Here is a 17056-nt window from a genome sequence, read left to right as displayed (position 1 = left end):
GTATGTCATCTGAGGGCACTGGTTATGTTTACAAAAGGCGAGGGGAGTTCAGCCTGGGGACAGACAATTTTACCTGAAAGCATCGCAACCATGAGCGAGCCGTGCACGGGATGGGGTGTTACGTGCAGTCACCTCACCGTGATCTGCCCCCGTAAAGACAAAGGGAACCCCGGGAACTTGCCCGCCGGGAGGGCATAGGGAATACAGGGAGCCCCCACAAAGGCCCCAGGAACACCAGGAGCCGCCACAAGGAACAGGAAGCACTAGCAACTTCCCCTCAACAGCCCCCACACGCCTCGGTGGGCGCGGCACTGCGCATGCGCAGGCAGAAGGATGCGACATCGCCTCCCTCGCGGAGGCGCCTCCATCGCCGCGGTAAGACAGTGGGGAGAGCCGATGCTGGTCTGAACCCCGGCGCCTTTCCAGGGCTGTGTCGCCTGCTCAGAACTCCTTCTCCGGGGATGGCCGAATGTGTAGCCTCGCGTCTGCGGCAGAGGCAGTACGCGGCCGCTGCGCTGCGGGAAGAGGTGGAGGCGGCGCACGGCGTGCCCCCTCCTTTTCGGGAGGGATGGTTCGCCCCGCGTGAGGTACGCCGGGAGCGACCCGGCGTCCGCGGCTGCTGAGGGAGCTGCGGTGTGAGGGTGTTGTTATTGGTGCTGCTTGTCTTCGAAATCGGGCACTTACCTCTAGTACGTCCTTTTAGACTCCTTGTACTGTTCGTGTGTCTCTGTCGTCTTCAAAGTATGTCTTCTCCCTTTTTTTTTTCCCAAATGAAAGCAATGGAAGTTGGTCAGTGGCCGGAGCGTGCACCACCATGACGAAAAGGTGTTCCAGGATCATGGTATTCTTGGCTTTTCCTATTAAGTGTTTGCTCTGTATATAATATTACTTAATTGCGAATTTTGAAATATTTTTCAGCTGATTAATTTCTCTTTTTCATAAACTGTGAATTTAATTTTAGGAGTAAAGAGTTCCCATATGCAGGTTTTGGCCTTTGTGTTGCCCATTCATTCCTGTTCCGGATGGATGTGGTGTCAGAAAAGGCAAAGAGGAATTCTTGCTCAAACTGGTTTAGGGAGCTAGTTATGTACCTTCCTCCTTTCTGTTTTTGCAAGGACAAAAAACCCTAAACAACATGTAGGAATAGTATGGTTGAGTAGCCATGTAGTAGATTTTATTCTGCAGTCTTTTAAAGTGGAGAATCTGACAGTTATTAAAAGAGGAAAAGCTAAAATTATAATGGCCACTTTTAGCATTGTTTAGCTCTCGTGTCTGTCATTACATTTGCAAGTAATTAGTACATAACTTTCCAGGCTTCTAGCAGTGGCTTCTAGATTTTCTACTGTAAAAAGACATTTACACCTTAATACTCATGCACAGAAAAGATTAAATCTTCTTAAAGAGGAAAAATTGTGTTTTGTTTCTGTACGTTTGTGGGTGTATTATTCAGTATTGAATAATATGTTGTGTATTCTATTGCTGGGCTTTCCTTGATGCCGTTTTGAAAGCGTAAAGTGTTCTTGGATACTGTCAAATTCCTGACAGAACGTTTAATGCTAGGAATGCTTCTTGCAGGTTCCTGGTGTGTTTTGCTGGAAGTTTGGGATCTCTCTGTGTGGTGAAGGCCTCTGAGCTTGAGAAAGGCATGTGGGAAGAAGCTGCCAAGTGCTGATTGCAGAGCTGTGAGTAGCAATAATTCCTTGTGCAACTCTGTCCTGTATCTTGCTGTTAAAATGAAGCAGGCTTTCTGCTGAGAAGGAGGCACAATGACTTTAGAGCAGAAATCAGAACTGAAACAGTGAGAGTGAGATCTGCCTGATGGCTATATTCTTATCAAAAAGAGCAAAGTGGAAGGTACAGAATAAAAATTTTGGTGTGGGTGGCTTTGTTAAATCAGTGTGTGGCTGCCAGTGTGTTCAAGACAAGGACTTGCTTTCTCATGTTTGCTTTTAGGGGTGTGATATTGTGGAGCATTTCAGAACGTAAAGGTTGAAAATGTTAAAAAGACTGGCAAAATATGAAAGGAAGTTTTGAATATGCCAGATACTGCTTCACTGTAAAGTCTTGGAAAAGCCAACATTACTGAAAAGCTGAGTAGCGCAAGTCAACCCAAATTTCATTAGTACAGACAAGGTATTAATAAAAATCACATGCACTATCAAGTCTTTTTTTTTGTGTAACCGACATACCCAAGGGTGTGACGTGTAATCCAAGTCTCTGAAGCCAGGAACTTAGAGGTCAATACTGGAAATCTGGTGTAAAAATGATCCTGTACTACATCACTGTAGATTTTGTTTGGGTTGGGTTTTTTTCAGGAGAAAATACAACTGATCTTCAGTGAAGTGATGAAACTCCTCCAGGGTGGCCATAATGCTCTTGAAAGTAATAACATCTGAAAGTTTCATCAACGAAATGTGAGAATCTGCTTGAGCAACACAGATGCAATGAATCCTTTACCCCTACTGCTGGTAGGAAGTGAGCCTGTGAAATCCATCCACACCTGCTGCACCCCAGGCACTGTGGGTAAGGTGGGCACTCTGTGTATGAATCTCTCTCTGGGAAGAGAAAAGTTTGTGTAATCCATTAGTAGTAAAGTGTCCAGTAACAGGGCTGATGCTTGTTTTCCAACATAAAATTATTAAATCGTGTATTATTGGCTTACTGTTCCCAGAGTGTTTTCTAATGCATAGTCATGTGCACAAGTTAGTACTGCAGAAATTTCTGTTGATTCCCACTAGCCAGAAAGTGTTATTACTGCCACCAGTCTGTAGTTATCATCTGAATTCTTGCTTCGGTGGGCAACAAAACCTCTCTTACAGACAGGCTTCCTAAAAATTAGATGTGTAAATTTTACCTTTTTGCCCACAGGATGAGGGCATCATCTTTGTAATACTGTATTAGTGTTGGGGATTTAGAGGATGTTACTGGAAAGAGCTGTGTGCTACATGTGTCTCACATTGTGTGTTTATTTTTTCCTTAGGAAGAATTGCTAGAACTAGCCTGAGAGCAATGCCCCTCTATTGAAACACTCCTGCCTAAGAAACAAAAAAAACTGTTTAAAAGATGGACTACTAAGCCTCCATGTAATAATACAAAGTGCATTTAACTGCATTGTGTCAGTGTCTGGTAATGTTTATATAGACAAAAAAATAAAGATTTATGTTTCTCTTCTCAGAATTTCTGTCTTTCCCAAGCTTTAGTGCTTGTGTTTCAGAGTTCAGACTTCTTTGTGTTATTGTTGGGATACCAGCAATCTCTGTATGAAACAAAGCCTAGGAGTGAGTTGGGATGTGATGATTTAAACCATGGTCTCCTGCAGTATTTGGAGATAGGGTTGGCTGAGATTTGTATTGTGAGCAAAAATAGAAATTAAAAAAGTAAAAATTCAGCAAACCTGGGTTTAAAAATAGCAGGAAAGGTGTTTATCCAGCATGGAGAATGACAAGTTTATTATCACCGTGACCAGCTACATCATGTGGTACTTCAGCATAACTTGGAGTGAAATACTCTTGAGGTAATTGGGATTGCTGCTTATTTTTCTAGGAAGACTTAACATGGTTTATCAGAAGAACAAATGCTTAAATTGTGTATCTTGCACTGTGATTTTTCAGTACTGAATGTAAGCATGTTACTAATTCTAAGTGCAAGGTTGTTTTTGGTTTGTCAGAGAGAAGGAGGTTTAGACAAGAGTAATTAATTTTTAAGAGATCCAGCTTGTAATTATGGGATGTACTTGAAAGTTTAGGGTTTTTATTAGGGATTACATTCCCTGAAGATACCATCTGTTCAGGAGTTCTGCTCATGGGCCTTTGTTCTTGAAGTGTAAGACCAAGAGGAGTAGCATTTTAAAACTTAAAAAAAAAAAATCTCATGAGCAACAGCTAGTGATAGGATTTGATGATTGGTACATAACCCCAGGGTTAGATACTTGATTGGTATCAACCTCAGGGTAGGCTTCCTTTCAACTAAAAAAGATGTAGAACCTCAATCTTTAATATGTAATACAGGGGTTATAGTGGCATAGAACAAGGTAAAAGTGAGCTACATGAAGTAATAGGTGCTTTCAGGGGTCACAGATTACTTAAATAATAATGCTGGTAAATGTGAAGTACAATGTTAAACATTAGAACTGCCTTTTACTTTGTATGACTGGCTAACTGAATTGCACCCTTAAAAAAAAAATCAACGATCAGTATAAATCAGTATAAGAATCTGTTCAGCAATATAAACTGAAGAGAAAGGATAAGGTGTTCATATTCTGGAACAACCTACTACATGCACTGAAGCCCTACTTTGCAGGAACTGGGTGGACACCATGTGCTCCTGGAAAGTAGAAAAAGTAAATCTTTTGGAGTTTGGTTATTTTTTGCTTTTGCTTCTGCTTTACTAAACTCCTTTATCTTGACCCACAAGGATTTTTTCCATCTAATTCCTTTGCCCATCCTGTTAAGGAGGGGAGTGATAGAGCAGCTTGGGCACCTGGTGTCCTGCCAAGGTCAACACATCACAGTTCTTACTCAGGAGAACAAATACAGGAATAAAAACAGACACATTAAGGAGAGAGTGTCTGCCACACTGGCTCTGTACCTGTGTTTGCTTTGACAGCTTACATAGTCTGCTGGTTGCTCTCTGGTGATGCTTAGGTGAGAAAGGAAACTGGTATAGATGTGCACTGGAAATGCAAAGCTTACAGTGACAACTTCCTGCTACAAGATAAAGTACTTAATCTGGAGAAGCTGTGTCCTCGAATGGATTTTAATTGGTACTACACCTGTTTTTACCAGATGGTGGTGTCAAATGAATCTGTGTTTCTGAAGGCTTTGCTCCTTAGTGTAATGTAAATAAGACACACAGGCAACCATGCAATGCCCTAAAAATTCAAGTTTTACTTGACTTTTAAATAACCTGGACACAAGTATTGACACAGCCATCTATCAAACTCATTTTAAAATAAAGCACACAGTTGCTTCATGAATACCTAATGTATATGGAACAAATGTATCACATTGGTATGTTCATGTATGTTGTCTTCAAACACCTTTCTAGGGAGTTCTGAATTAAACAAATCTTCCCAAAAGAAAACATGCTATCTCTTTAGTTCAATATCCACCTGTATAAAGGGAATGACTTTGGCAACTCAAATAGGAATGACTTTGCAACAAACATCATCAATATAATGAGCTTGGTTAGAATACAAGTTGCAGAGTTAGTGATACTGGAAGGGGTGCAATGTAGAAAACAGCAGGTCCAGGCTAGTTCCAAATGAAAGAAACCAGCCAACTAAGCAAGGGAACCAGTATAGGATATCCTACAGTGCTTTTGTGCTGTGGTTAGCAAGCCCTCTTTATTGTATAAAATACATGTTTTGCAAAAGGTTGTACAAATATGTTGTAATTATTGCTAATTAGTGAGAGTTTTGTAACTTACCAATGCTTAGCACTTATGGAAGTCTCAGAAGAGGTAAAGGCAGAGGCACAAAGTTAAAATCATCAGCCTGAGATCAATTCAGGAGAATTAAGATGAGAAGGCCTCAAATACCAGTCCTTTGTCCAAGTGAGCAGGGGTCTGTGTATGGCATTCAACCCCAGGGTAGACACTGTTACACATCTCATGTCTTTAGCCTGATTCTTCAGGATGTACAAGGATTTTAGACTGACATCCAGACTCCAGATCTGAAAATGCAGCTGCCTCTAGGCACTGAATGCCCCAGGAGAGCTGGGGAAGGGTAGCGACAGTGGAGGGGGCAAGGTGTAGCTCAGAGCTGTAGGAGGCTGACCACTTAGACATGTAGAGCTGGTTTAGGTGTAGAAGGCATAACTGTGACACAGTGTTTTCAGTGATTGATCACTTGTGTGTATCTCTCACAAAAATATATAAAAAAAGATGCTTTTCCTCAAATGATTGAGGAAAAGAAGCTTGAAGGGAAAGGAGGATCACATATACCAAAAAAACTTGCTTTTCTGTACTATTACCTGACAGTGATACCCTTGTTGCAAGTTTTGCCTTGTTTTGGCACAACAAAACATTTGGAAAATGTGTAATAGAGGCATTGTATCTTTAGTCTTTTGTGGACACAAAACTGGATTGTAGTGGCCCAGGCTAACATCAGACTGGCTAAAAACCTGCTTCCTACATAGTCTCATAAGGGAGAAGATCACTAACTCAAATCTAGGGCTCTCTCTGCAAACTTCTCTTCTAAATGCAAAATAGTTGGCTTGATTACAAAACAACTCTCCAGTGACTTGAGAATTTAAACCTTTCACTACTGGACTAGACAAGCTATTTTCTGATGTAGTGCAGTAAGTAAAATACCATGCGTTTGGCTGAGGGTATCCAGCAATAACACACAAAAGGCCCACAGGAAGATGAAAGCATACATAAAAGCATGAGGTTTGATATAAACCTTGATCAATATTTAAAGATTGGCAAGATAGGTACACTATGTACAGATAATTCTCAATAACACAAATCCCCCTGCAGTAGTAGGTATGTGATACTTACCTGTGCTGGGTAAGGATAGCAAATAAATAGTAATGATTAGAAAGCACCAAACTATAAGCTTGTAATGCTCCAAGCTGGAATATGTTCTCAAAGGAACAAGGAGCAGCTTTCGTTGCTGATACTAATCAGTTCTTGTATACTTTGTCATTTTTCAGTTGCCTTCCAAAAAGATTGTGATGCTCTTCATTTTGCCATGGTGATTTTTTTTTTCCTAGGGGTTGATCAGGGTTTTTTGTTGTGGTTTGGGTTTGGATTTTTTTTTTTTTTTTTTTTTTTTTGGTTTGGTTTGTTTTTTTGTTTTGTTTGCACTTTTCTTGACTGTTGTTCTTGACAGTACTACAGAAGGTCATAAACAGACCCTACAGGATCTCTTTAAATTGGAGCAATGACAATGAAACCATTTAACAAACTTAAAAAGCTGAGCAAATACTTTAAACCAAGCCCAACAATGTCCTAGAATTAAATCCACAGGAAATTCAAAAACTTCTAAAGAACCTGCATGAAAACTGAATTTTTACTACATTATTTTTTTTTATCTTGCTCTTTCCTTCCCTTAGATTTGTTTACTGAGACTGTAGAAGCAGAGCTGTCCCAAGTAAATGACCAAAGAAAACTATTTGTTACATGACTCTGCCTTCCCTGCAGCACTTGCTAACCTAGAGACCACTGTATACTGTGATAGGAATATACAAACTGTATGGCGGCCACCCTGGCTGGTAACATCCACCTGACCACATCGTGAAACAATGAAGAATCAAAAAACAAAGTGGAAAATAAAACACATCGTACAACATTTTGCTTACCAGTCTAGTCAGTTAATATGTGTATTAGTAGTCCCAGGCCTCTTGTAAAAGTGTAACTTAAACACCTTATGCTAACTCCAGTTCTCAAGCGGTGTTGCTTTACTGACAGGGCTGCAATTCCCTGGTGTTGCTTGGACTGGAAGACACAGGATCACTGTAAATCTCTGTGGGTTGTGAGGGTCGAGTGTAGAGAGGACAGATGTAGAAAGGCACATGAGCTGCTACAGCTGTTTGCGACACTAACAAATTCAGTACTTAGTTCAATGATTACATTTAGCAAAAAATTACTTCCACAACACAAAGACTTTGCTAAGCTCTACAGCAAGACAGCAACGCCTGAAAGTTCATCCATGTGCTGACTGTGGACAAATGGGAGGCAGAGAAGTGATTTTCAGATATATGTAAGAAGTGATAGGACAAGAGGAGAACCAGGCATCACTTCAGATATATATTAGAAGATAACCCACTCAATGTGCAGCATCATTAAAACTTAGTATTCCTACCATGACAATAGAAAAAAAATTATAGTTCTCATACCTGAAATACTGCCTTTGTCATTTTAACATAGTAGAAATGGCTCAGAGAAAAGTGTCAGATTATTTTATATGAGATATTAAGACAGATTTTGCTAATCTAGATTTAAAAAAAAAAAAGGCGCTATCTTCTAGCTGTTTTAAATACTACTCCACAAGTTTCATTTAACCAGCACTGAAGTGCCTTGTTAAGCTGTCTTTACACAGTGGGTCAATTTATCTTCCCCTGTTTCCAACTACAAGTTGGTAAATGTATTTCTGTGGTATGGAATGTTCATTTATATAGTCCCTATACACAAATGGACATTCAAAATTTAGAACACTTAAACCTGCCCAAAGCAAAGTAAGTCTGTATCATCTCTGGAATGCACTGCTACAGCATGTTACAGAGTCTACTGTTTTTGAGCTAAAATGGGTTGAGTCAGAGTTTGTATCAACAACACAAGCGTCTGTTATTGTGCTAGGTTAAAATAACTCTAGTAAGAGCTATTATTTGTCCTTATGTCTCAGAACATAAGTTGATCCCCATATAAATTGTGAAGATAATTTCCCCATATCACACTGTATTGCACAATTGACCAAAAATATTACTATTTTACTTATCTTGAAACATCTGATCCTGATCATGTCAGTTAACAGTCATTTCTTGAAACAAGGCTATTCAGTTACAGAGCAGACCATGAAGCCTGTTTTGTTGCAGCAATTTTTTTTTGTTGTTGTTCATTTTTTGGAAATGTAACTACTGATCTTTCAGTTTTGCAAAGAATTTTGGTTTTGGTTGTCTGTCAGGCAGCTTGTTCTCAATCAGTCACACCACTAGAATGGTGTTGGTGATAAAACCATTGCTTGGTCTTCCCAGCAAGCCAGCTGCACTGCCAGGTGTCCTGAAGGAAAGACCACCATGTCAACTTCAGTTCCTTCTGTTGCACACATAAACAAATTCTCACTTTCCAAAGACCAAAATCCATTCACCATCTTCAATTCATCAGTCAAGTCTCCACCTTGAAGCGTGACACCTGTACAGTTTTTACAATCTTAGTGTTGGGTTTTCCATCAACATTATTAGTGGATAGCAGAGATGGTTCTTCTATCAGGCTGTCCTTAGATCCATTCTGCCTCTGAAGAGCATAAATTAAACATGTTGTTGAAAACATACAGCAGAATTTAAACACTGTATTTTGCTAACTTGCTATGAAAGCCTTAGGCTATGGTATGGCAATTCATGTATACGCATACACACATGCATCAGGAATAATAAAGTCTCTACATTTATTTGATCAAACAGAACTTTTTTCCCTTCTTGCCTCCTGCCAGCTGCTGCCCCTTTGTGCTATTGCCTATTCAGGGAATGCCATGATGATATTTAGCAAAACACTGCAAGTAAACACCCACAAGGAATTAGCGTCCACTGTCGTGAGGGAGCCTGGGGCAGAGGGAAAAGAGAGGTGTTTGTACACACTGAACATTTTAACATTACTGGTAGTAAGTTAGGTGTCTGGAATTCTCCCTTCTCCCTTTCATGTTTTGGTTCTCCTTTTGTGTGTTTGCACAAAAGACCTGTGAGCGCTTTTGAATAGAATTTGCTTCTCATATTCTGAGCTCAATAAAACCATCAAAACTGAGAGATATGATAGTGTAATATATGATGAAAGACAGTGATTAAGTTAGATGAACATAAGGCAACTACTGTCCTTTTTAGATGCCAATAGCCTAAAAAATAAATTATTTGGGACTGGGGGGGGGGGGGGGGGGGATAAAAGAGAAAGGAAAATAAAAGCACTGTTTCAAGCCCAAGCAACAAAACTCTTCAGACAACCTCTAAAAGAGATTAATAAATGATGTGATTATACCTGCATTACAACCACATCTGCATAATTCAAGAAGTGGTAAAAGTCAGTTTTCCTTCAGTGACAAGCAGAGATGCATCTTAGGAATGCATCAGATTGGGAAAGAGTTCTCCAACAGCTGGAGCAGGTGTTCACAGGGGCTTATGCTACAGAACCACATGTATTTTGGAATACAAACAAAGTGTAAGTAAAATACAAAAATTTGATTAAAAAAAAAAATCTCATCTTTATTTTTCACTGTAAATCAAAGACTATCTTAAATAAAGCACTAGAGTTCCACTTCTCTCTCCAATGAAAAGGAAAATTGAAAAGGATGTACAATCACTAACCTGTTGAGTCATGTGGATGCTGGGAACTTTCCCATCTGAAGATCGTGTAACAGGCAGTGGAGGGACCAGATCAGTTTTGACACTGGAATTATGATATCACAAAATGGATGTTGCTTTAATGAGGTAAACTATAACTGTGCAGAGGAAGAACAATGAAACTGATACAGACTGCTCTATTGATCTGAAGGCCTTCTATCACCTGACTTAGGACATCTGGAAGCTGTCATGCTGATTCTCTGGGCACCTTCAGGGCATAGCCCATCCCATTCCTGTCTTTTCCTGGTCTTTGGAAGGAGCCCAAATTGATACAACATCTTTGAATAACAGAATGGTTTGGTTTTGGAGGGACCATAAAGATCTTCCAGTTCCACCTCCTGCTATAGGCCTAGATACCTTCCACTATCCCATCAGATTTCCCTCCAGCCTGGTCTTGGGCACTTCTAGGGATGGGGCAGCCACAGGTGCTCTGGGCAACCTCTGCCAGGGTGCAGCCACCCTCATGGCAAAGACAAGTCTCACATGAAATCACGGGTGTGCTGCACCTCCTTCAGGGTGCTATCCAGCTAAAACTAGCCTTCCAGGTGGGGACTGCTTTTCATGTTTTTATGGCTTGCTGCAACCGAGAATGGGGCTATTGCTTTTCCATTCATCAGTACTCTTCAGCCTTCTAGGGAAGACTGATCCACCTATTGATGAAGGGGGTTGTACTAGAGTTCCCATGAAAAAAATTACAGGCCTAACTCAGATAACATCTTAACTCTGTCAAGGATGAAGTTACTTGGAAAGTAACCCACAGACTCTCATCCCCTAAGCAGCTTTATGACCTACCACTAAAGACCTAGACAGGTTTACTTTAGCCTTTTCAGTTTTTCTTCCTTTCAAATGGATCAAGAAAACCACTGTGGCTGAGAACAGACCATAAATGTTTTTGGAGTTGTTTCCGTCACGTTTAACTCTGAAGACATACTATTCAGGGGGTCACCTGAACCCTGTGCCACCAACAAGCCACATTTATGCAGCTTCTTACCACCATGACCTCTGTCAACTTTTGGGCTGCACTAGACTAGTTCAGTGCTAATAACCATGTTCACATACTTCACTTCAGACAGGACAGATCTCTCCCCATCGGAGCACTGGGACCGCCGGTACTGCCGGTAGCTGCGAGGGGAGTGCGAGTGCCGGATGCGGATGGGGTCGCCTTGAGTCCTGAGAGAGACACAGAATTCACACCAGGGCTTGGTAAACCAGATCTTTGGCACAGAACACAAATTCAGCTGCAGACTGAGTCTTCGCATTTCGTACTGAAGTATAACAGACAGCTTCTTCTTGCACTGGCTGAATTTAAAGAGCTGATGCTTCTTTTTAGAAGTCTGCACTTGGAATTCAATGCTTTAAGAGAGCAGAGGTCACAAACTGGCATGCTCATATTTGAGAATGGAACTTTAATGAAGAATGCATTAATTTATATGTCCTTAACATCAGCCTTTTTTGCCTAGTGGTGTTTGGAAGTACATTATAATGCAACCCAGGATCCCATTTGTGCTTGCACTGACACTTGGAATCCCAAATGGGCAATTATTGCAGCGAAATGGATGTTGGTTCTTAAGGAAATAGGTATGCCCTGGCAGCTGCCCATGACAACCCAGGGAAGGGGTTGCAAAGATTAAAGAGTGCCTTGGATGATTGGACTATTTAAAACAAAGAAGTTTATGAAAAAAAATATTTTCTTGTTTGCATTCACTTCTTTCTGGTACTGTAGTTTATAATATAAGTTTAAAAGCTAGCATAGGGAGAAATACAGAACATACAGACACGTTCATGAGTGTGTGGGATATATTAGGAGAGATTAAGATGGGTTTTATTTCTTATTTTGAAAAGTAAAAATATTTGATTTAAGATTATTTAGTATCTCCACCCAACCCATCCTAGGGGAGTATTTGGAATAGATATGAGCTTATAGATTGTATGTAAACCCATTCCTATTTCAGTAGGACACATTTCACAGTAAAGTAAGAAAAGTGGGCTTTTATATTCACAAAAAATAAATTCTGACCAAACTCACTCTACTTTAGTGTATGGGATTTCTTTCAATTGCTCCTCAGATAGGCCAGATGGATCCACAAGCTCCTTCCTATAAAGGATTAGGAAAAATAAAAAATGTAACATTAACTGTGAAGTGCAAAAATTTTTATTATATTTGGCTAAAATGATTTACTAAAACAAGCTGTTGTCAGCCCTGAAGCTATCTTGACATCAAAATAGGACACTTACTTTGAAATAAGTATAACTTCACCTTGATTGCTTCAACTGCATGTCTCCTCCTGTTCCACCTTCTTCTCAACTCCCTGCAAATCTGATCTTGTTGCTTCACAATATCATGAATATTATGTGTGCTGAACAGTGAACACGCTTTGGAATTGCTAAATATCTCCCTAAGGGGTAATGGGGTGTCACACTAAAAGTGTCAATATTGATATTTTGGAAGCCACACAGGAATAAATCCCTAAAATTATGTATTGTTCTTTAACAATTCATTTACATACGATGGTCATCTTTATTCAGTGCACTCAGTGACCTGCAGTATCTTCTACATCTTAATACATACATAATTTACTGAAACTAAATCAGTGTAGTGCCACAGTGGAGGGGATTTGAATAACTACATTAAAGGCAAACCAAGCATCTCTCAGACCCTACAAGGACCATACTTACTGAATATGTTTCCACAGTTCTTCTTTAGCTTGTACATCTGGGCTTCTCCTATAAATATCAACAGAGAAAACACAGGCTCAGCTGTGAAAACCATTGTCTGACCATGTTGCTGTCCAAATAACTTTTAACAGCACAGACCCTGCACAGAAATCATGATAAATATAATCCACCAGTGACTTCAATTTTAAGGTTTGTTATCTCAGAAAATTCATTAAACTTCATCACTGTATTTCAACTGAAAAGTCATTTCTTGAATGACAGGCCCTCCTCAATCACAATTTCAGTTCCACCAGCCTTCAGCAAGAGTGTACATAAAATATAAACAACAGCACAATTCCCCAAGCCAAATCACTGCCCAGTCGCTGCCAACATTTATCCCTCCAAGGACAACACGTTTTGGAATGACACTTCTGAAAAAGGCCCTCAGAAATGTCCTGTGGCCCACAGAGCCATTGGTGGGCAGAAGGAAGCACAGGCCACAGATCAGTAATCCCAGCCATTACCCATGGACACCACTGGGAAAAACCGGAATGAAACAACTCCACTGCAATCACAGTGCAGCCTCTCTCTTTCTGGTCATCTCCAAAAAAGGTTTGTGCTTTATTTATAAATTTTTGGTGTCCAATACTAAAAAAAAAAACAGCAACAAACTAATCAAAATAGCAACTATGCCTATTTATGCACCTAAATATTTCAGCAAGTATTCAATTCACACATAAAGAATTTACTAAAAATGGTAATCTCCCTGTTGCAGACATAGAGATGGAGCAAAGCAAGCCTGAGGGGCAGATTTCGCATTTTCTACTAAATCACAGAATAGATGCTTCTAACTAGAACCCCTTTATTTTTACTTTTCTTTTGCTTCTCTATTGCAAGGTAAGTGCAAAACCACCACTGTTGTTTAAACTGCACTTGGAATTCACCCAAACCCATTCAGAGGAATAGATAAGTAAAGATTTTAGACAGTGGTAAGGACTTGTATGGACGGATCTGGTAACTCTTTTCCTTGTCATTATATAAGCTCAGTGTCAACAGCTAGACTGTTCCACACTATCTAAGACGAGAGGGATGCAACTTTTAGACACATATAGCACACATAAACATGCCCAAAGTTTCTCAAATACTGTCTTACACCATCAGGTCATACAGCCTGATTTTTTTTCTCAAGGCAAAAAGGCCTAACATATTCAAAGATGCTTTAGGAGGCATATTATCCAAATTTAAATGCAGATCAAGAAGGACAGCAGAGATCTTAATTTTTACCATGTTTGGCTTATCAGCCTAGGAATAATGTTCAGAGACATCTATATTGCAGTAAACAGCTGATGTAAAGGCGGAATATTTTGGAATGGTGGTGTTTTGGGATATTTTTTAGATTTTATAGGAGCAGAAGTACTAGGAGATACTACTTAACTGGTTTATAAAGACCAGAGAAGGACCAAAGGATGAAAAACAACCTAGCATTTGTGTTTCCCTAGTAGGGCTAAAATTAATTAATCCATAACCACCTCAGGCTCCAAGACTTTCCAAGCAGGATGATTCCCGTCCTTGACAAACTGCTGTCCATTCCAGCTCCTCAGGTTCTCATGATGGCAACAGCTACAGCATGGGTGGTTTACAGTCCATTTGTTGTCTGTGTTCAGAGCTTTTTAAACATTTTTGTGTTTCTGTTTATTATAATGCATTAAGTTTTCTCTGATTTTCACTTCTATCTGTGCCTTCTGCTCTCTGTGACCAGCTTCAGGTATTTTGCTCTGTGATCTCTGAAATTTTCCCCTCTTCCATCCCTGCAATTACACTAATAATAAAGACTTTGCTGTACAATACAATTTAGCAGTATGGCATCCCATGGGAAAAAAAAGGGCTAAGTACAATACTGCTAATACTCCTTCACTCTTCTTGCATTTACTTCACTTTATTGCATCTGTCCATGCTGCTTTTAACTCCCTGAGGCAGTAAATTCAGTGGCATTTAATAGCCTTTTTCACCCCTCAGTTTTGAACTGATTTCTGCCCCCATGTAGCTTCCTGCTCACAAAATAGCAGCTGCAAACCCTGCAATCACCCTGAGGGCGGAAAGATAGGCATCCTCTTCTGAGGCTGAATAATCAGACAGCAGGGAATGTGAAAGCTCCCTGGAAAATGCCAGCTTCTCCAGGGAGGCTTTGTCATGCTTACAAGCCCTAGTTTGCCCGAGGAAGCAAAGCCCCAGGGTTGCTCCCTAACCCAGGCCCCGCACAAAGCAGGGTACTGGGCACACCACTGACCCATTTGATCAGCTCATGGCTTTTACTTATTCATGGAAATACAGCAGTTCAGGACCTGGCCTTAAGACTCAAGTATCACAAAGCATCATGTGAAGCCTCACCAACAGTAAGAAATATTAATTGTGGGGCAGCCTGGAAAGAGAATGGTTAAATAAGAAGACGTCATCATTTCTCCACTTTCTAGGAACTGTGCTTCCTGCTTTCTGTGACCGGCTCCAGATATTTTGCTCTGTGATCTCTGCCACTTTCCTTCTTTCCATCCCTGCAATTACACTAATAATAAATACTTCCCTGTAAAATACCAATTTAGCAGTATGGCATACCATGGGAAAAAAAAAGAAAAATGCGCTAAATACAATGATTCCTCAGACCAAATTTCCCTTAGACTTCACACCCTGCAACTAGTTATTTTCCATCTGTTTAAGAAGTGTTACCATACTAGGATAACCTTACAGCATTTATTCAGGTTAGCTCCCCACCAAATAATATAAAGAAATATGATGCAGATTAAGTAACTTAATTAAGGCATTTTCTTTCCATAGGCCTGTTCCCCCTTCCTTTGAAAGTAAAACGACAGAAAGCTTACAAAAAGAAAAGTGAAATGTAAGATGAAATGTAGGTATTGCATATACTGCATAGGAAATCCGTGTTGGTATGGTTCTTAAGAGACCACAACAAAGCAGTTCTTCTGTTAAATCTTTAAAGTCAGATCACAATTCCTCTTTTACTTTGTTTTCATCTTTTTACTGTGAATTTTTTTAAACTCACTGGTTTGATATTTAGGACTCAGATTGTCCTGTCTCAGTATCTGAATCAATACCTTCTGGATAATTTGCATGCTAATCAGTTTCTCTAATGCACAAGAAACCTAATGGGACTTCCCAGTAAGTGATGAATCTCATGGGAGTTTTTTGTTTATTTTTTATTTCGTTTGCACAAGCTGGAACAGCTCTACACATTAATAAGGTCTACATTATTTTTGTGCCTGCATCTGCACCCTTATTAATATTTCAGTTTGAGTCACAAATGGTAAATTTAAATAGCCATGGAATTTTATGGCCATTCTTCTTAATTAGAAAAAGCCCTTTGGCTACACAGATGTTTTACATGAACTCTTGAAAATAAACCCTGTGGAACTAGAATTGGGAGCTCTTTGCATTTGTTTATTTATTATTATTATTTATTATTATTGTTATTATTGAGGAAAAAGAAAGGTCAAATTCTTGTCAAATACTTTTATTCCCAAGTCCAAGGAGACACCCCCTTGCCACAACGAATTATTAATATTACTTATTCTCAAGCAAATGAAATGCGCTATGCCAGGCACAGTAACAAACATTTCAGACACTACTTCACATTTCCAAAGGTAAGCTCCATTTAAAAATGCAACAATGGACTTACTGTGAAAGAATTACCCGTTCTACTAAATTTAAGGGTTTGTATCAATTTTTGAATGGGCACGTTGAAATGACCATTTGACAACATTTAAAACCAAAACAACCATAACCTATGGAATTATGTTTCCTTTTCTTCTGAACTGTATCCAGTCAAGTAAACAAACAGCTGAGCCAAACTAAATGAAATACATTCTCTTATAATGTACTACATATTAACAGTAAAATAACTTTTACAAATTTATTTTCAAAAATTAGTTTGGGCTTATTTCATTGTTGGTTTGTTTGGTTTTGCAGGTTTTTTTTTAACCTGGAGAGTAGGATAAAAAGGAGAAACTCATGAATAACTAAAAGAATAGCAAAAAGAAATGAGATGCCTTCCAAAATCTTCAGGACTTCTTCATTTCTTTGCTTCCTCTTGGACCTTTTCTTTCTAAGTTAGATTAACTAGCTTAACATCTATGTAGTTTTGCTATAAGTAGTTTAAATGAAATATAACTCAATGTCACTGTGCTTGAAAATCAAAGCCATTTCATAAGTTAAGTTAACCACAAGAGGGAACCCGTGCAGTCCAAACAATGAGATTTACCTGGCCTGTGGGTAAAAAAGAAAAGCTGGCTACAAATTTAATGTAACCATTATTAACTGAGTACATTTCCTAGTTTACAGCA

The 17056-nt window shown here is 39.5% G+C and overlaps 1 protein-coding gene, 1 long non-coding RNA gene and 1 other non-coding gene across 5 annotated transcripts in view; 2 read left to right on the top strand and 1 right to left on the bottom strand.

Moving 5' to 3' along the window:
• Positions 1–567: 567 nt before the first annotated feature.
• Positions 568–3177, top strand: LOC131571528 (uncharacterized). Of its 2 annotated transcripts, none has more exons than XR_009275953.1 (4): positions 568–689; positions 1576–1682; positions 2316–2523; positions 2981–3177. It is a non-coding gene; the product is annotated as an uncharacterized LOC131571528 (long non-coding RNA). The 2 variants fall into 2 exon arrangements; XR_009275952.1 differs by having other exon boundaries at positions 2316–2528.
• LOC131571732 (small nucleolar RNA SNORA13) lies at positions 990–1122 on the top strand. The gene has a single exon (XR_009275963.1). It is a non-coding gene; the product is annotated as a small nucleolar RNA SNORA13 (small nucleolar RNA).
• Positions 3178–6728: 3551 nt separating the features above from the next.
• Positions 6729–17056, bottom strand: part of EPB41L4A (erythrocyte membrane protein band 4.1 like 4A) — a 116408-nt gene continuing 106080 nt past the window's right edge. For both annotated transcript variants that reach the window (XM_058823389.1, XM_058823390.1), the window contains exons 19-23: positions 12726–12773; positions 12076–12144; positions 11109–11219; positions 10014–10095; positions 6729–8955 (exon numbers count right to left, since the gene is read on the bottom strand). In XM_058823389.1, coding sequence (XP_058679372.1) covers positions 8827–8955; positions 10014–10095; positions 11109–11219; positions 12076–12144; positions 12726–12773 — 439 coding nt within the window. In that variant the 3' untranslated portion in view covers positions 6729–8826. The remainder of the gene's footprint in view (positions 8956–10013; positions 10096–11108; positions 11220–12075; positions 12145–12725; positions 12774–17056) is intronic.

Source organism: Ammospiza caudacuta, chromosome Z, assembly GCF_027887145.1.
Source record: "Ammospiza caudacuta isolate bAmmCau1 chromosome Z, bAmmCau1.pri, whole genome shotgun sequence".
Taxonomy (NCBI): domain Eukaryota; kingdom Metazoa; phylum Chordata; class Aves; order Passeriformes; family Passerellidae; genus Ammospiza; species Ammospiza caudacuta.
This window is presented reverse-complemented; position numbering and strand designations above follow the sequence as displayed.